The 20,972-nt window shown below is 45.2% G+C and overlaps 1 protein-coding gene across 2 annotated transcripts in view; it reads left to right on the top strand.

The window, feature by feature from the left end:
• The window catches only part of LOC126299255 (uncharacterized), a 229,745-nt gene that overhangs the window by 186,202 nt on the left and 22,571 nt on the right, over positions 1 to 20,972 (top strand). For both annotated transcript variants that reach the window (XM_049991050.1, XM_049991049.1), the window contains exon 5: positions 20,497 to 20,672. In XM_049991050.1, coding sequence (XP_049847007.1) covers positions 20,497 to 20,672 — 176 coding nt within the window. The remainder of the gene's footprint in view (positions 1 to 20,496; positions 20,673 to 20,972) is intronic.

Raw genomic sequence — 20,972 nt, 5'->3', positions numbered from 1 at the left:
TCTCCTTTCATCAATTAAATTCAATATTTCTTCTGTTACCCAAGGATTTCTAGCAGCCCTCGTCTTTGTACCTACTTTATCCTCTGCTGCCTTCACTACTACATCCCTCAGAGCTACCCATTCTTCTTCTACTGTATTTCTTTCCCCTATTCCTGTCAATTGTTCCCCTATGCTCTCCCTGAAACTCTGTACAACCTCTGGTTCTTTCAGTTTATCCAGGTCCCATCTCCTTAATTTCCCACATTTTTGCAGTTTCTTCAGTTTTAATCTACAGGTCATAACCAATAGATTGTGGTCAGAGTCCACATCTGCCCCTGGAAATGTCTTACAACTTAAAACCTGGTTCCTAAATCTCTGTCTTACCATTATATAATCTATCTGATACCTTTTAGTATCTCCAGGGTTCTTCCACGTATACAACCTTCTTTCATGATTTTCAAACCAAGTGTTAGCTATGATTAAGCTGTGCTCTGTGCAAAATTCTACTAGGCGGCTTCCTCTTTCATTTCTTAGCCCCAATCCATATTCACCTACTATGTTTCCTTCTCTCCCTTTTCCTACACTCGAATTCCAGTCACCCATTACTATTAAGTTTTCGTCTCCCTTCACTATCTGAATAATTTCTTTTATTTCATCATATATTTCTTCAATTTCTTCATCATCTGCAGAGCTAGTTGGCATATAAACTTGTACTACTGTAGTAGGTGTGGGCTTCGTATCTATCTTGGCCACAATAATGCGTTCACTATGCTGTTTGTAGTAGCTTACCCGCATTCCTATTTTCCTATTCATTATTAAACCTACTCCTGCATTACCCCTATTTGATTGTGTGTTTATAACCCTGTAGTCACCTGACCAGAACTCTTGTTCCTCCTGCCACCGAACTTCACTAATTCCCACTATATCTAACTTTAACCTATCCATTTCCCTTTTTAAATTTTCTAACCTACCTGCCCGATTAAGGGATCTGACATTCCACGCTCCGATCCGTAGAACGCCAGTTTTCTTTCTCCTGATAACGACATCCTCCTGAGTAGTCCCCGCCCGGAGATCCGAATGGGGGACTATTTTATCTCCGGAGTATTTTACCCAAGAGGATGCCATCATCATTTAATCATACAGTAAAGCTGCATGTCCTCGGGAAGAATTACGGCTGTAGTTTCCCCTTGCTTTCAGCCGTTCGCAGTACCAGCACAGCAAGGCCGTTTTGGTTAATGTTGCAAGGCCAGATCAGTCAATCATCCAGACTGTTGCCCCTGCAACTACTGAAAAGGCTGCTGCCCCTTTTCAGGAACCACACGTTTGTCTGGCCTCTCAACAGATACCCCTCCGTTGTGGTTGCACCTACGGTACGGCCATCTGTATCGCTGAGGCACGCAAGCCTCCCCACCAACGGCAAGGTCCATGGTTCATGGGGGGGGGGGGGGGGGTGTACAGACCTCCAATTAGTCAGTTTGCATTTATCTGCACCTACATTTACCAGTCTCCATTAGTCTGCGCCTAATAAGATTATCATATTCCTGTACATAGCCATGGAGATAAATGTATAGACACTTTGTCAAGTATCAGAGATATGTGAGAATAAGATTAACGTACGAGTACCAAAGAAACTTCAGATTGTCAATTGTAAATAACATCCAGAATGAAGTTAAGTAATTTTATGTTGTTATTATTTTAATAAATGTGTGCGAAAATTAATCAAGTTCTGTTAAAAGTTGGTCACCGTCAATTTGCTACTCTAAGCGTGCAAGTGGCATTTCTATCGTCTGACCTAACGGCAGAAGATAAACACGCCACGATAAGACCACGAGACATATTGCTGACACTCGCCTACTTCGTTAGAGCGAGAAGTCAAATAATCTGATGGTGTGTGTACCGAAGGTCTTACAGTACGCACACCACAGACACCAACCCTTTAATGTCCTTGAAAAGGACCTGTATGGAGGTCGTGGTTTAATGGTGTGGGTTGGGATTATGATTGGTGCACGTACACCCCTGCATGTCTTTGACAGAGGAACTGTAACAGGTCAGGTGTATCGAGACGTTATTTTGCACCAGTATGTCCGCCTTTTCAGGGGTGCAGTGGGTCCCACCTTCCTCCTTATGGATGCTAATGCACGGCCCCACCGAGCTGCCATCATGGAGGAGTACCTTGAAACAGAAGATATAAGCGAATAGAGTGGCCTGCCTGTTCTCCAGACCTGAACCCCATCGAGTACGTCTGGGATGCTCTCGGTCGACGTATCACTGCACGTCTTCAAACCCCTACGACACTTCTGGTGCTCCGACAGGCACTGGTGCAAGAATGGGAGGCTATACCCCAGCAACTGCTCGACCACCTGATCCAGCGTATGCCAAACCGTTGTGCGGCCTGTGTACGTGTGCATGGTGATCATATCCCATATTGATGTCGGGGTACATGCGCAGGAAACAGTGGCGTTTTGTAGCACATGTGTTTCGGGACGGTTTTCTCAACTTATCACCAATACTCTGGACTTACAGATCTGTGTTGTATGTGTTCCCTATGTGCCTAGATTTGTGTAGTGCCACGTTGTGTGGCACCACATTCTGCAAATATCCTTAATTTATGAGCATGATTGTATATCACAGACTAGCCTTACGATGGCAGTTCCAAGACAGTTATTCCTCAATTCTGTATGTGGTCGTTTGCGACAAGTGAGTGGGAGTGGCAGAGGAACCGAAACCCGATCAGACTGCCTCACATTGAAAGTACTCTCACTGCCAGACTTCTCAGAGCTCTACCTCCACCATATGCACTCGTAGCCAGAAGCATGTGTGACGTCACATAGAGAACTTCCGTGGAGCTCGCCGCAAGCGTATGCGCGTTGAACAGGATACACTGACTTTCAGTTACTATCAGGCAGTTCACTCACTCCTTCCAGTTCTTTATCAACTTCAGAGTGAGAATCATTGTAATCACTTTCGCTAGCACGATCTACGCTACATATGTGTATTATTATTTTATTTATTTCATCCTGGAAAGAGATTTATTGCTGCATTGCTCAATTTTTTAACGTGTTCGTACAATGGAATCCAATCTTCTTTAGTTACTGAATTAAATTTCTCATCACACAATGTCTAACAGATGTTGCATTGCAGAGAACGTTGCTTTAAACCACACAACCTTTAACAATAGAGCAAATATTCTGTATCGGACTTAATTCCGGTGGTAAGGAAAAAGCCATAAAACAACATGACCAGCAGTTTGTTGTATCTTATCGACAGAGTACTCGACTGACCTTGGCTTGGTTCATGCATATGCAATAGATTTCAGCATGTCATCCGAGAGTGACATATGTTCCTTCCTTAGCCACTTTCTGATATACTCTTTAGGATAATTGAAAGATGGAGCTTTGTTTATTTTAACGTAATGATATGGGCATTGCCGAGAATTAGGACAGAGTTAGGTTTTAAATTGGGAATCACCTTTTCTATCAACCACTTTTCATAATTTTGTTGGTTCATGTGGTTGCGGTGATCTCCCGTTACTTTATTTGACATCCTCATGACAAGCAACTTAGGAATAAAGCCATTTTCATCACCTGCAAGAGTTGTTATTGGGAGTGGTCCCTTTGAGACCAGTTGTATTCTCTTCCATGCTTTCCCACTCAAACGTGATGATAAAATGAAGGTTTCACCAACGTAAAAAGTGTCCCTGTTTTCGTCTCTAATTTAATTGCTTCAAATATGCATTTTTTTTAATAAGATCTCGCTTCGCTCTAATAATGTGACCTAGCTTGATTTTTTTTCTACGGAAAATTAATTTCTTTAATAACCGCCTTGCACTAGTGTTGCTACCTTGAAAGTCTATAGCTTCTACCATACTTCTATAATTCCTTCCACTGTAGGCACTCATTTTTTGGTAGAGAGGATATAAAATGTAGACTGGCAATGGCAAGGAAAGCGTTTCTGAAGAAGAGAAATTTGTTAACATCGAATATAGATTTATGTATCAGGAAGTCGTTTCTGAAAGTATTTGTTTGGAGTGTAGCCATGTATGGAAGTGAAACATGGACGATAACTAGTTTGGACAAGAAGAGAATAGAAAATTTTGAAATGTGGTGCTACAGAAGAATGCTGAAGATTAGATGGGTAGATCACGTAACTAATGAGGAGGTATTGAATAGGATTGGGGAGAAGAGAAGTTTGTGGCACAACTTGACTAGAAGAAGGGATCGGTTGGTAGGACATGTTTTGAGGCATCAAGGGATCACAAATTAAGCATTGGAGGGCAGCTTGGAGGGTAAAAATCGTAGAGGGAGACCAAGAGATGAATACACTAAGCAGATTCAGAAGGATGTAGGTTGCAGTAGGTACTGGGAGATGAAGAAGCTTGCACAGCAGAGAGTAGCATGGAGAGCTGCATCAAACCAGTCTCAGGACTGAAGACAACAACAACAACAACAAGTGTTGCACACAATTCTAACAACGACCTCATCAAAACTATAAATCTCTATAACTGTTTTGCGTCTACGTTTCTTATCTGGACTTTCAAATTTCCTTCCTCCGCCATAATCAGATAGCCTGCCTTCCCTTTTTATTTTCTGGATAATGCTACACGAAACTCCTGTGGCCAGTTGGGGTCTCAGCTGAAACTATTGCACCAGAATGTCCCTTCCCTGAGTGTAATCATCTTCTGTATACATTAAAAGGTTATGCACAATCTCTCGAGACTGACTATTCAGTTCTCTGCCTTTCAGTTTCTAAATACTAACATGCGTTGTAACTTCAATCTGAAGTCAAGGCGCACTAGTAATACAAACACGGAAAACACACAAAGGACGGACGTGGCTGACTGAAGGCAGCGGTATGTACAGGATGTTTCAAAAATGACCGGTATATGTGAAACGGCAATACAAACTAAACGAGCAGCGATAGAAATACACCATTTGTTGCAATATGCTTGGGACAACAGTACATTTTCAGGCAGACAAACTTTCGAAATTACAGTAGTTACAATTGTCAAAAACAGATGACGCTGCGGTCTGGGAAACTCTATAGTACGATATTTTCCACATATCCACCATGCGTAGCAATAATATGCCGTAGTCTCTGAATGAAATTACCAGAAACCTTTGACAACGTGTCTGGCGGAATGGCTTCACATGCAGATGAGATGTACTGCTTCAGCTGTTCAATTGTTTCTGGATTCTGGCGGTACACCTGGTCTTTCAAGTGTCCCCACAGAAAGAAGTCACAGTGGTTCATGTCTGGCGAATAGGGAGGCCAATCCACGCCGCCTCCTGTATGTTTCGGATAGCCCAAAGCAATCACACGATCATTGAAATATTCATTCAGGAAATTAAAGACGTCGGCCGTGCGATGTGGCCGGGCACCATCTTGCATAAACCACGAGGTGTTCGCAGTGTCGTCTAAGGCAGTTTGTACCGCCACAAATTCACGAAGAATGTCCAGATAGCGTGATGCAGTAATCGTTTCGGATCTGAAAAATGGGCCAATGATTCCTTTGGAAGAAATGGCGGCCCAGACCAGTACTTTTTGAGGATGCAGGGACGATGGGACTGCAACATGGGGCTTTTCGGTTCCCCATATGCGCCAGTTCTGTTTATTGACGAAGCAGTCCAGGTAAAAATAAGCTTCGTCAGTAAACCAAATGCTGCCCACATGCATATCGCCGTCATCAATCCTGTGCACTATATCGTTAGCGAATGTCTCTCGTGCAACAATGGCATCGGCGCTGAGGGGTGGCCGCGTTTGAATTTTGTATGGATAGAGGTGTAAACTCTGGCGCATGAGACAATACGTGGACGTTGGCGTCATTTGGACCGCAGCTGCAACACGGCGAACGGAAACCCGAGGCCACTGTTGGATCACCTGCTGCACTAGCTGCGCGTTGCCCTCTGTGGTTGCCGTACGCGGTCGCCCTACCTTTCCAGCACGTTCATCCGTCACGTTCCCAGTCCGTTGAAATTTTTCAAACAGATCCTTTATTGTATCGCTTTTCGGTCCTTTGGTTACATTAAACCTCCGTTGAAAACTTCGTCTTGTTGCAACAACACTGTGTTCTAGTCGGTGGAATTCCAACACCAGAAAAATCCTCTGTTCTAAGGAATAAACCATGTTGTCCACAGCACACTTGCAGGTTGTGAACAGCACACGCTTACAGCAGAAAGACGACGTACAGAATGGCGCACCCACAGACTGCGTTGTCTTCTATATCTTTCACATCACTTGCAGCGCCATCTGTTGTTGAAAATTGTAACTACTGTAATTTCGAAAGTTTGTCCGCCTGAAAATGTACTGTTGTCCCAAGCATATTGCAACAAACGGTGTATTTCTATCGCTGCTCGTTTAGTTTTTATTGCCGTTTCAAATATACCGGTCATTTTTGAAACACCCTGTATTAAAACTGAACAGTAGATGAAACTTCCTGGCAGATTAAAACTGTGTGCCCGACCGAGACTCGAACTCGGCGCTTTGCCTTTCTCGGGCAAGTGCTCTACCAACTTTTTTTTTACATAATAGTTAAAAAAATATCCTGCTTCTGTTAGGACAAAAAATAACGGTCTACGTTCCTCTTTCAGGCGCGTACCTCGCTAATCCCGTCATACCTCGCGTTGGTGTCGGGTACGTCTTCACGTGTGTTTGTGGATCCTCTCCACTGTCCTGGTCCTTTCTTGTTCTGATACTTATAGACAATAATTACATTCTCCTACCCGGGACACCCCAACTGGGTGGGGGATCAATTAAGGCACTCCCTAAAAAATTTGCGTAATATATTCGATATCTCGGATGTCTCATAAGCTGTGACTGATGTTCCTGTAGTAAGGCCCAGAAGTCAAGCACATTCTTACTGCCGTCTCGGAAAAGATAACGCACAGTCAAACCTCGAATCCAAGTCACTGCGTTTGTCTTTGTTCGGGGATAATATGTCCTATCTGCGAGAAGTAGTGTGCGTGGTTCTATTGTTTGCGGCCCCACCCGAAGGAGGAAGGCGATCATTTTTTTGACCAAACACCATACGTCCGCCGAAGGACCGCATATCAGGCGATGCTTCTCTGTGTCTATAACATTGCACTGCGGACACAGTGGCTCGTCCGCCATATGAACTGTATGCAACCTGGAACGAGTCACGTATTTCCCATTTACCACCTGATACCACAGTACGCGCGTTCCCGTATCAAGGTGTGGATGGTGCACTGTACGCCATACCACTGATCACGTAACTGTTGGTTGGCGGCGCTCTACGGCATTATTCGGCCGTCGTCGAGTCAAGATGTGATATATATCACATGCCGTTGCCGTCCTGGTAGTCGGTAGTTCCATATGTACATAACTGTGTTCCACAAAGAAGGTTCGCAAATGGGCAAGCGATGGTGAGATGTGAGCCACCGCTACCGGAGGCGGACGAGAAGGTGGAGCGAGTTCGTCTATCAAGGTGCCCGTCAGACTTGTCTGGTGTCGTGTCCACATCTTTATCATTGTGGTTACATAAATAGCCACTGCTCGGTCGCGTACGTGGACTAGTCCAAGACCTCCACGACTACGAGGAAGGGTGAGGGTTTCGTATCCTACCTTATAAAGTAGACCTGTGCTCACAAAATATCCTAGTGCCGCCAGGATTCGGCGGGCCATCACCACCGGCATAGGAAGAACTTGTGCCAGGTGGGGGATGCGAGAGGCTAGAAAAGTATTGGCAAAGGTGACCCGTTGTATCATATCCAGTGCCCTTAACCTGTGACTTCGGACACTCGCACGAATTGTTTGCAGAAGATGTCTGTAACTCAGTGCCGCCGTGCGTCGAACGTCTGTAGTGAAGATAATTCCTAGGCATTTCATCTTGTTGATCGGCTGTAATGGTGTCACACTTCCTGTCGGGAGTCCTCTCCCGATGTTCATCGCTCCCGACTTTGCCATGTTCAGGCGACTTCCCGTAGCCACACAATACAAATTATTCCAATGCAAGGCAGCTCTTGCCTCGTCGCCTGACCGTGCTAAAAACACTAGGTCATCTGCGTATGTTCGGCATATAAACTAGTTGTGCTTTATCGTCATTCCTTGGAGTCGATTCCGGAGCCTGCAGAGCAGCGGCTCGACAGCGATGGCACGATGGCATACAAGATCGTTGACAGCGGGCACCCTTGTCTGACCGATCGTGAGATGGTGATGGACCCCACCGAGCGTCCATTGATGAGCACTTTGGATGCGGCTCCGTGGAGTAGCCTCATGACGACGGTGACAAAACTTTCCGGAAACTTCATTTTCGTCATCACGTCCGTGAGATAAGCATGACTCAGCCTATCAAATGAGCGATCGAAGTCTATCGATACCAATACACCCCGGAGACATGTTGATGCCAGTGCGATAACATCGCGGTAGTCGCTGAGTGCCGTTTGTATATTGCTATCTCCTCCTAGCTGGGTTTGGTCGAGTGAAATCACTTGGCGTATTACGCATTTAAAGCGTGCTGCAAGTATCCTGGCGTAGATCTTGTAGTCGCAATTAAGAAGGGTCAGTGGCCGCTAGGCCTGTATCCCTGTGCCGCCAGATGGTTTGTGGAAGGGGATGATCATTCCTTCCACGAAGGAGGGTGGAAGAGGTACGTTGGGAGACATCAATTCGCAGTACATGGCAGTCCATCGTGGAATCATGAGATCTTTAAATGTACGATAGAACTCTAACGGAAACCCGTCGGGCCCCGGCGATTTGTGCGACGCTCCCTTATTAATCGCTTCCATTACGTCGTCAACTGTGATTTCACCTGTTAACTCCAGGTTGGCCGACTCGTCGAGACACGCGGTGGGCGTTCGTCGGACCTCATGAAAGGCTGCCTCATCGTGTTCCGCTTCTTCATAGAGATGACCGTAGTGTTCCACGAAAGCGTTGGCAATATCTTTTTGCGTTGTCATGCGGCAGCCATCTGGCAGTACGACCGTCTGTATTAAGGTTCTGCGGCTACGTTGTTTTTCTCTGATAACGTGATACATCGACGGTGATTCTCCACGGACTCGTTCAAAGGCCCTTGCACGGATTGCGACATCCTCCAGACGGCGGCGCGTTATAGACATTATTTGGGCCTGTGCTCGTTTTATACCAGCACGACGCTCCTGTGAAGGTGCTTGTACAGAAAGTTCACGGAGCATCGTGAAATAAAATTCCGTCGTGTGTCGCCTCCACATCATCTGCTCTCTTCCGTATGCAATTAACGCTCGGCGCAATGCAGGCTTAACGCATTCCAGCCACCACTGCAACGTCGTCGGATATGTCGGGAGGCGTCGTTCACACACGTGCCAAGCGTCTTCGACTATGCGTCTGCACTCAGGTTCCCTGAGGTGTGCTGTATTCAGTTTCCAAACACTGCGACTCCTCCACACTTGTTGACGACTCAAGGAGACCGTGCATATACACTCCTGGAAATTGAAATAAGAACACTGTGAATTCATTGTCCCAGGAAGGGGAAACTTTATTGACACATTCCTGGGGTCAGATACATCACATGATCACACTGACAGAACCACAGGCACATAGACACAGGCAACAGAGCATGCACAATGTTGGCACTAGTACAGTGTATATCCACCTTTCGCAGCAATGCAGGCCTCTATTCTCCCATGGAGACGATCGTAGAGATGCTGGATGTAGTCCTGTGGAACGATTGCAATGCCATTTCCACCTGGCGCCTCAGTTGGACCAGCGTTCGTGCTGGACGTGCAGACCGCGTGAGACGACGCTTTATCCAGTCCCAAACATGCTCAATGGGGGACAGATCCGGAGATCTTGCTGGCCAGGGTAGTTGACTTACACCTTCTAGAGCACGTTGGGTGGCACGGGATACATGCGGACGTGCATTGTCCTGTTGGAACAGCAAGTTCCCTTGCCGGTCTAGGAATGGTAGAACGATGGGTTCGATGACGGTTTGGATGTACCGTGCACTATTCAGTGTCCCCTCGACGATCACCAGAGGTGTACGGCCAGTGTAGGAGATCGCTCCCCACACCATGATGCCGGGTGTTGGCCCTGTGTGCCAAGGTCGTATGCAGTCCTGATTGTGGCGCTCACCTGCACGGCGCCAAACACGCATACGACCATCATTGGCACCAAGGCAGAAGCGACTCTCATCGCTGAAGACGACACGTCTCCATTCGTCCCTCCATTCACGCCTGTCGCGACACCACTGGAGGCGGGCTGCACGATGTTGGGGCGTGAGCGTAAGACGGCCTAACGGTTTGCGGGACCGTAGCCCAGCTTCATGGAGACGGTTGCGAATGGTCCTCGCCGATACCCCAGGAGCAACAGTGTCCCTAATTTGCTGGGAAGTGGCGGTGCGGTCCCCTACGGCACTGCTTAGGATCCTACGGTCTTGGCGTGCATCCGTGCGTCGCTGCGGTCCGGTCCCAGGTCGACGGGCACGTGCACCTTCCGCCGACCACTGGCGACAACATCGATGTACTGTGGAGACCTCACGCCCCACGTGTTGAGCAATTCGGCGGTACGTCCACCCGGCCTCCCGCATGCCCACTATAAGCCCTCGCTCAAAGTCCGTCAACTGCACATACGGTTCACGTCCACGCTGTCGCGGCATGCTACCAGTGTTAAAGACTGCGATGGAGCTCCGTATGCCACGGCAAACTGGCTGAAACTGACGGCGGCGGTGCACAAATGCTACGCAGCTAGCGCCATTCGACGGCCAACACCGCGGTTCCTGGTGTGTCCGCTGTGCTGTGCGTGTGATCATTTCTTGTACAGCCATCTCGCAGTGTCCGGAGCAAGTATGGTGGGTCTGACACACCGGTGTCAATGTGTTCTTTTTTCCATTTCCAGGAGTGTATATGCTATGTGATCTGAAAAGGCGACAGGCCACAATTCCGCATCGAGGATCGCAGGTTCGAGACGACGTGTTACGTAAATGCGATCGAGACGACTTGCAGAGTGACTCGTAACGTAGGTGTATCCACGTCTGTCGCCATGTATCTTCTCCCATGTATCAATGAGATTCATGTCCTGTATGAGTTGCCGCAGCTCCGGGCATGAAGTATAACGTGGGTGTTGATCTTTTAATGCGAGAACGCAGATGAAGTCGCCTCCAAATAAGACATGTTCATACCGACCTAAGAATAGTGTTGCAATATCCTCTGCGTAAAATCGGGATCGGTCGCGCCGTCTGTCGGACCCCGACGGTGCGTAAATGCTAACGACCCGTACTCCCAGCACTGAGAGCGCCAGTCCTCGCGCTGACGGCAGGTACACCACGTCCTCGGCAACGATGTCGCTACGTAGAAGTATCGCTGTTCCGCTGCCACCGTCGGTAGTAGGTGTAATGTACGTATCGTACTCATAGAGGTCGGAGAAGCTCTCAACACATACTTCCTGCAGCAGAACTTTGTCGACTTCTGACGCATGCAACATGTCTCGTAATAATTGCAATTTGACAGGCAATTTAACATCCGGTGGACACAGCACTCGCCATTGCGGGTGCGTTGTCGATGTGTGGGTCAGTATCGGATTGGTCGGCCCAATTCCTGTGCTGGAGGCCCAGCTCCCGTTGTGTCTCTCGGGCCGGGCTGACCGAAGGCGGTGGCGTTGCTGCGGTGGGTGGAGGGACTCCTTCCGTCGTCTTTCCGTCCGGTGTGTCTGTATTCAACCCCTGTCTAGCATGATTCGCGTCGTACTGCTGTGTGGAGGGAAGAACCTCCCGTTGCGCATCCGGATGCACTGTATCGACGTTACACCCAAGTCCGTCTGACGTGGACTGCAGTAAGCAGGTATCTGACGGCGCTAGCCGTCGTTTCTTGTGGCGCTTCGGCGATCGTTGTTTGCGCGTGTGCGCCTCCGTATCCGAGTGCGGAAGTGACTCCCAGTGCTCAGGGACGAAAGCAGCTGTCGGCACAACCGCAGGATCAATTTCCATACCTCCTAGCCATCCTTTCCGCTCGGTTAAGGGCGTCATCGGCGCCGGAGCGGCAGAGGTGTGCGTCGTTTCGTCACTGGAGGCGGTCTCTGCTGCAGTCGGTTGCTGTAAACTGTCAGGATTCTGTAGCTGGTCATTCTTCGGGATGGGATCTGCTCGAAATGCGTCCGCATACGTTAGTGGCAGCGGCGTCAACGTGGACGGAGGTACGGGTTCGCCATTTGGAACTTGCACTATCCTCCGCTGCATACATTCGGAACGTACGTGGCCCTCTTTCCCGCAGCCTGAGCATGTTTTGGGTTGTCCATCGTAGATGACCATAGCTATGCATCCGCCGATGAACAAGTACGAGGGTACATGTTGTGTCAGTTCTATTCTGATTTGACGCATCCCATTGAGAACGGGGTAAGTCGTGAAGTTGTACCATTTTTCCTCAACGTGGCTAAGCACTCTTCCGTATGGGCGTAAGGCGTCAACGACCAAGTCAGACGGAACCTCGAAGGGAAGTTCGAAAATGCGTATGTTTCGTAAGCCCAGTCCTGCACGATCAATAGTTACTTCTCCAACATGTCCATCAGAGTGACGAAATTTGAGTCCATGTTTAGTATCTCGGATGATTCTGTCACATACTGCATCGTTTATCAGCTTGACGTAAACGACACTGCTCACTATGGAGAGGTGGATTCCGATAAGTTCGTTGTAGTCAAGTTTAACTTCGTATCGTAGGAACCTTTCTATTTCGTAGGCTTTCGGTCTCGCATATTCATTCGAAAAACTAATCTTGAGAGTCGACTTTCGGTATGCATGTGCCATTCTATATCGAGTCGTCTAAACGCGCGAGTACTCCGAAGAGGTAAACAACTGCGCGAGCGCGAACTACTCCGGCAGGGACGTAAACAGACGTCCGTGCCGTAGCACCGCCGAAGGCAGACTTCCAACTGAGCTACCCAAGCACGACTCACGCCCCGTCCTCACAGCTTTACTTCTGTCAGTACCTCGTCTCCTACCTTCCAAACTTAACAGAAGCTCTCCTGCGAAAGGCAAAGGTCCCAAGTTCGAGTCTCGGTCCGGCACACAGTTTTAATCTGACAGGAAGTTTCATATCAGCGCACACTCCGCTGCAGAGTGAAAATCTCATTCTGGAAACATCCCCCAGGCTGTGGCTAGGCCATGTCTCCGCAATATCCTTTCTTTCAGGAGTGCTAGTTCTGCAAGTTTCGCAGGAGAGCTTCTGTAAAGTTTGGAAGGTAGGAGACGGATACTGGCAGAAGTAAAGCTGTGAGGACCGGCCGTGAGTCGTGCTTCGGAAGCTCAGAGGGTAGAGCACTTGCACGCGAAAGGCAAAGGTCACGAGTTCGAGTCTCGGTCGGGCACACAGTTTTAATCTGCCAGGAAGTTTCATATCAGCGCACACTCCGCTGCAGAGTGAAAATCTCATTCTGAACAGTAGCTCTCTGCGCATTCGCAGTGGCAACCCGGCAGTTAACATTGAAAGGTTCGGCTTCCACTAGCGATTACTAGGCGCGGCGACAAAAAAAAATCGCTGTTGCTGAAAATCAACGAGGTAAACCTACAGTGAAAAATAAATCGTTAAATTAAAACAGTTTCCCAATGGATATCATTAAAACTTCTTGTGCGATCATTTTTTTGCTTCGAGCAAGAAGTAAGCCACCCAAACATCTTATTGGGTTCATCCAACAACAAATCAAGGATTACTGAAAGGACAGTTTTACAAATTATTTTTAGAATTATGCGAGTACCCTGAGAAGTTTTTCCAGTATATGGATTGGCAAAAAGTAGTTTTGACGAACTGTTGGGAATAATTGTACCATGAATAGTATATAATGATACGACGTGGAGAGAGTACATACCACCAGAAGAATGTTGGTCAGTAACTTTAAGCTAAGTAAAAAAATAGCGTAATAAATTATTCTTTATTCATTTATCGACATTATCTATCGTGATACATAATAAGTAAATATACTAGCAACCTATTTAATTTAATAATGTGTTGTTTTATTGATACATATTAATAACCGTTAAGCTATATTACTGGTTTCACAGGTTACATATATCGCTCCCACTTGCGGAAGATTGAGCACAAGGCTGACCGAAAAGTCACTGCAAAACTTTGCAGTGATCTAGTATTCTGTGAATGCAGATTTTGATCTTGCGTGTAGTAATTCTGACGAGGAGCTAATTTCCGATGATTCTGGATAAGCTGGTTGTGGCTGACGATTGAAGTATTTAGCACTACACATTATGTTTAAAATTTCATCTTTAGCGTGATGTTTACGTTGTTCATTTAATTTTCCTGACATTGGAACCAACATCAATGCAATTTTTTATCTTCATTGTCTTCACAGCTCTGTTTCGCTTTTAATATATTCAGTCATAATGTTTCATACTACGCGACATCATTAGGCTTTACCGAACGAGGTGGTGCAGTGATTAGCACATTGGGCTTGCATTCGGGAGGACGACGGTTCAAACGAGCGTCCGGCTATCCTTATTTAGGTTTCCCGTGATTTCCCTAAATCACTTCAGGCAAATGCCGGGATGGTTCCTTTGAATGGGCTGGGCCGACTTCCTTCCCTAATCCGATTGGACCGATGACCTCGCTGTTTGCCCCCCCCCCCCCCCTCCCCAACCAACGAACCCCTAGGCTTTTGTTATTGCTGGGCGTTACAGGCGTAGCCTGTTCGTCAACAGAATTGGTACCTTATGGGTGAACTTTTCTTGAGAACGCTCTTGCTCTTCATCATTTTATCTGCGGGAAACGTACCTACTCTGCCCTTATCAAAGGGCACAAAAAAAGTTCATCAAAATGAATATAGTTGCTATTTTTTTGCTGATGCTGTTTTCCGTTGACCTGTTGACCTTCCATCTCTCTTAGAAAACAATTCTTTAATTTTTCACTTTTCCTGAACCTCTGCCCCTGAAACAATAAGAAAACATTAACTGTAATGCATTGGCCCTATGCAGAAACTTAATTAGTATTTAAACTGTTTAATTTTATAAGTTGATTTGCGACTTTATTTTCGGATATCTTACCAACGGAAACCTTTTTAGTGCATTGCACTTCGAATACTTTTTAGGCGCCAGTATTATTGGAAGCATTGTAAAAGATGGTTGTGCACAACTTTGAAATGTCTACAACACTTTAAATGTCAGCCAAAACCAAAAGAGGACTGAGGAGATTGCAAAACAATTTTACCGATGGATAAATTTCCCTAACTGCATTGGTGGAATTGACAGCAAACCCATCAAAATACAGAAGACGTCTAATTCTGGATCTTTGCTTTTCAACTGCGAAAACTTTTTTTCAATTTATTCCTCGCTAAAGTTGACGCTAACTACTGCTTCACAGCAATTTATTAGGGTCTTACGGTGCTAACACTGATTCAAACATTTTGAAAAATTCAACACTTGGTGAGAAGCTAAATGCAGGTAATTTAAATAGCTCACAAGCACACATACTGCCTTATGAACAAACTGGATGGCCAATGCCTTTTGTGCACTATTGGCATTTTGGCCAATAAATGGCGCATATTTCACCGTCCTTTAGATGTTCAAACAAAGCTAGCAGACCACATTGTAAAAGCATGCTGCGCACTGTACAACTTTGTCAGGAGAAAAGATCGAATACTCGCTGAAGATTAATATTATGACTGTCCCGTGGATGGAATACCTCGACTTGGTTTATGAGCCAATTTTTCAGGTACTGAAGTGAGTGACTGCTTTCCAAATTACTTCATTTCACCCTAAGGCTCAATGTCTTGGCAATATGGCAGCATCTAGCCCGTGGTTGGTGCAAATGTAAAATGACAATGTTCTTAGTAGCAACATACGAATTATAATAAGTATATGTTTTTCTTAATTTTGGGTTTCATTACATTTTTATAATAACAGGCTTGTTTAGTTATTTAAAATTAGCTTTAGTTTTCTTGTCATTTGTTGCCAATTCATTCCAGCCATTCCAGTTTTGAGTCACTTGCAAACAAACTTCAGCCCAAGGTTTTTTCTTGAAATTACAATCACTGTATTCTTTTAATTTTTTGTTGTAAACAGCTGATCTCTTTTCAATTTCTGTAATGAGTAACTCCATACTACTCACTGTTAAATACCTGCAACACATCCAGTAGATTCGTCGTCAGATACTTTAAAAAAGCATCAAAAGGGGAAAAACGGGGAAAGAAGACGAACAGAACAGCACAAACAGACATCAGAATTGTGACTAAACTCTCGCAAGTGGGTGCCTGCATGCCTCATGTCATGCCTGCTCACGAGATCCATTCATCGATGCGACATTCGCGTAGAGCGAAAATAGGCAGAAGCACAGTTACTATACACAGACTTCCGAAATGTACCCACAAAAGAAGATGAAGTAAATATCCCAGAATTAGAATTGAGGACAGCTGCCAATATGAGTAACGTAGAAGTAGATATCCTCGGAGTACTGAAGAAGCTTAAATCAATTAATAAAAGCAAGTCTTCTGGTACAGACGGTATACCAATTAGGTTCCTTTCAGTGTATGATGATGCAATAGCCCCATACTTAACAATCATATATAACGTGAAAGAGACGAAAGATCCGTACCCAAAAACGGGAAAATTGTTCAGGTCACACCAATATTCAAGAAAGGTAGTAGGAGAAATACACTAAATTACAGGCCCATATCATTAACGTCGATGTGCAGCAGGATTTTGGAATATATGTTGTGTTTGAACATTATGAATTACCTCGAAGAAAACGGTCTACTGACACACAGTCAACATGGATTTAGAAAACATCGTTCTTGTGAAACACAGCTAGCTCTTTACTCGCATGAAGTGTTTGGTGCTGTTGACAAGGGATCTCAAATTGATTACGTATTTCTGGATTTCCGGAAGGCTTTTGACACTGTACCACACAAGCGGCTAGTAGTGAAACTGTATCCTTATGGAATACTGTCTCGGTTATGTGACTGGATTCGCGATTTCCTGTCAGAGAGGTCACAGTTCGATGTAATTGACGGAAAGTCATTGAGTAAAACAGAAGTGATTTCTGGTGATCCCCAAGGTAGTGTTACAGGACCATAGCTGTTCCTTATCTATATAAACGATCTGGGAGACAATCTGCGCAGCCCTCTTAGGTTGTTTGCAGATGACGCTGTCGTCATTCTTTAATTTTCACGCCTGTTCCACCCGCAAATGGATTGAGGGAAGAATTACTCTCAATATCCCTCCGAGCAAGCCAAAATTTCACTTATTTAGTGTTCGCAGTCCTTACGCGACGTGTAGGTTGGTAGCAGCAGAATCATTCAGCAGTCAGTCGCAAATATCGGTTCTCTCAACTTTCCCGATAGTGTTTCCCGAAAAGAACATCGTCTTCCTTGCAGGGATGCCCACTTGAGTTGACAAGCATATCCGTAATACGCACTTGTTGATCGAATCTACCAGTACCAAATGCGCCAAAGAAACTGGTATAGGCATGCGTATTCAGGTACAGAGATATGTGCCGGCCGCTGTGACCGAGCGGTTTTAGGATCTCCAGTCCGGAACTGCGCCGCTGCTACTGTCGAAGGTTCGAATCCTGCCTCGGGCATGAATGTGTGTGATGTCCTTAGGTTAGTTAGGTTTAAGTAGTTCTAAGTCTATGAGACTCATGACCTCAGATGTTAAGTCCCATAGTGCTGAGAGCCATTTGAACCATTATGAGAGATATGTAAACAGGCAGAATACGGCGCTACGCTCGGCAACGCATATATAAGACAAGTATCTGGCGCAGTTGTTAGATCGGTTATTGATGCTACAATGGCTGGGTATCAAGATTTAAGTGAGTTTGAACGTGGAGTTTTAGTCGGCGTTCGAGCGATGGGACACAGCATCTCCGAGGTAACGATGAAGTGGGCATTTTCCCGTACGACCATTTCACGAGTGTAGTGTGAATATAAGGAATCTGGCAAAACATCAAATCTCTGACACCATACAAATTCACAATCTTTTCACAGTTCAGTCACCCCACTTTTCCCGGATGATGATGAAATGATGAGGACAACACAAACACCCAACCCCGCCGGGAATCGAGCTCGGGACCCCATGATTCAGAGACAGCAACGCTAGCCACTTTTTTTGTTTGTTTCGCTGTTGTCATTTTGTTCGTTCGATATGTTCGGGGCGGACGTCCCATGACACCTGTTAAAGTTCATCGTTGATCCGTTAGCTAAGTTTTTATAACCGAGGGCAGCTAACCCTCTGACCGAGCACGCTGAGCTACCGTACCGGCCCCACTAGAGCACGAGATGCGGACTTAGGTCCTCGCGTAGGAGATGAAGTAATATCATTAACTACTTTAGAAACCTTAACATTTCCACATTCTCGTTGCTCCATTTGACTGACATAGGGAAATTCTGTGGCTCCAGAATATTTTCTCAATAGCTGTGTGTTACGTCTCTTCCTGCGTTCGCTTAACTCAACGAACGACTTTGATGGCCTGCCAACTCGAGTTTTAGAACATGGGATTTTAATTGTACTTTGCAGCCAGTTATGGTTTTTTTATTAATAAAGTATTTTCGAGTTTGTGACGCAAGCCATCTTTTCTTTAAATGTGGCTTAATATGAAACTGTTTATGCTTAAAACCTTGCTTTCCTTCATCAAGGAAGGTAGGAACTGATAATACATTTTTTTTCATAGAGTCCAATCTTTTTACAAACTCTTTTTCAGAATATCTCTTCATAAGGTAAAAGAGGCCTTATCCTGTTATAAATTTGACTTTCGAAGGGCCCAGGATTAAAAGAACATGCTTTAAGACTTTCGGAGATGACTTTTTTGTAGGTGACAACAAATTAATGTAAAAACAATAGTATAAAATCGAACTGCGGAATTTAGCGGCTAGTTTTTAAATTTCCAGCAGAGGAAAGATTTTTCCATCACACTGTATTAACAAATACGCAAGGAAACACCATGAAGTACAACAAGAAAAGATTACTGATAAAAGTGGTAAATAATATGAGTGAGAATAATTATAAATGAATCCACAGGTTTTTCACTAGACTCCAAGTCAAAATACACTTTAACACATTCAGAAACGCAGAATGATTTCAGGTCAATACAGAAGTTTCAGACGTATTGCAAGTGAGACGTAAATACAGACTAGCCATACTGCGTATCAGTGCACAATAAGCAAATAACACACTGTCTCAGCAGCGTCCCTTCCATTAGACTACCGCGGGAAGTTATGCATTCTAGGAATCAATTGCATTTGGATAGTGGACTTTTGCCTTATGTGCGCCTTTCAGGACAAAGTAATGGTTGCCCCCTGATGTGTATAAAGAAATGATTGCACAATATTCTCTTTGTAAACAACGAAAGAAATTGGAGATATCTTCTCTGCTTTTGCTTCTCTGTTACCCTCAGATTGAATAACTGGGGTAGAGTTATTTTTCCCTGTCCGAAATTCGCAAGATCCATAAATATTGTGTGCTACATTCTTTCAAATCCGCAATAATTGAGTGATTGTCAGTAATAGACAATTTCGTTCCAAGTAACAAACAACAAACGAAAATTTTCAATAAAAGCGAGCAGCGAAACCACAATGATACAAAGTTTTGAATCAAACTGACATTTAATTTGTGCACAACCAATTCAGATAATTTTCTGACGTGGAGCGGTTGTTGTCAGTCATTACACATGTAAATGGTCGTCGGCTGCTGTGGTCGAGCGGTTCTAGGCGCTTCAGTTAGGAATCGCGCTGCTGCTACGGTCGCAGGTTCGAATCCTGCCTCGGGCATGCATCTGTGTGATGTCCTTAGGTTAGGATTGGATTGTTTTGGGGAAGAGACCAAACAGCGAGGTCATCGGTCTTATCGGATTAAGGAAGAACGGGGAAGGAAGTCGGCCGTGCTCCCGGAATTTTCCTGGAGCGATTTAGGGAAATCACTGAAAACCTAAATCAGGATGGCCGGGCGCGGGATTCAACCGTCGTCCTCCCGAATGCGAGTCCAGTGTGCTAACCACTGCGCCACCTCGCTCGGTGTCCTTAGGTTAGTTAGGTTTAAGTAGTTCTAAGTCTAGGGGACTGATGACCTCAGATGTTAAGTTCCACAGTGTTCAGAGCCATTTGAACCATTTTTGTAAACGGACACAGCACGTTCCTCACAGTATTGGTAACGAGTAAGATTTCGACACGAAACTCAACGACCAAACGATTCTCTTTTCGAAAATCGTTCAAAAGTTTGAATAAAATCTTCTTGGGCTCCTAGCTTCGTCAGGTGGTTATACACGTAGGAGGCTGATGCTGCTCTCAATCCTAGAATATTTTATTCGGACATGTTGCACGAGAGCACGTATTCAGACATTCAAACGTTTGTGCTGAAACTACCTAGAAATATCTAGAGCTCTCTTGTCTGATGTTTTAGGTTAAGAATTTTGTGTGTTGGGCAAGACATCGCTAGGCACTTACTTTGCACTAATGTTGTAGAGGATGTACAAAATTGAATGAGTAGTGATGCGCCGAAACTAATCTAATTGTTATGTAATAGCAGGAACTATAAGTGTAAGTTAAGACTGGCTGCTGTCTGTGAATATTATGCGGATAATTTGAGCTATTTTCTGTGTCTCTCAGGGTAACCACACGAATGATGAGCAACTCCGTGGATGGCTTAAGAACATGGAACGTCTGAGAGACATGCTGCACACAAAATTAAGGGGTTGGGTACACGATATGAGACTCATCGGCGAGCAGATAGCGAACTACAAGATAGAAGAAGACAAGAACAGCACTGAAAACTACATAATAAGGTATAAGCCAGCGTATATTCAAACCTTTTCGAACTCGTTATGATTCGTGAATGTTTCTTTCATTTTTTTTTCCACAGGCCGTATTATTTACTGTTATAAAACCTACTTAAATATTTAATTCAAGATGGACTAAAAAAAGTGACTGGTGGGCAATAGTGAAGGAGATGGTTGCAGCAACTAGCCATTTAAAATGTTTTGGGACTCCGTTTAATCTTCAATTTTTGGGTTCGTCTTTTAGCTTGAAGTCCGCCCCGAGAGCTGAGTGGTTGCCGGCACGGTAGCTCAGCGTGTTCGGTCAGA

The sequence above is a fragment of the Schistocerca gregaria genome, chromosome X (genome assembly GCF_023897955.1).
Source record: "Schistocerca gregaria isolate iqSchGreg1 chromosome X, iqSchGreg1.2, whole genome shotgun sequence".
Lineage (NCBI taxonomy): Eukaryota > Metazoa > Arthropoda > Insecta > Orthoptera > Acrididae > Schistocerca > Schistocerca gregaria.
This window is presented reverse-complemented; position numbering and strand designations above follow the sequence as displayed.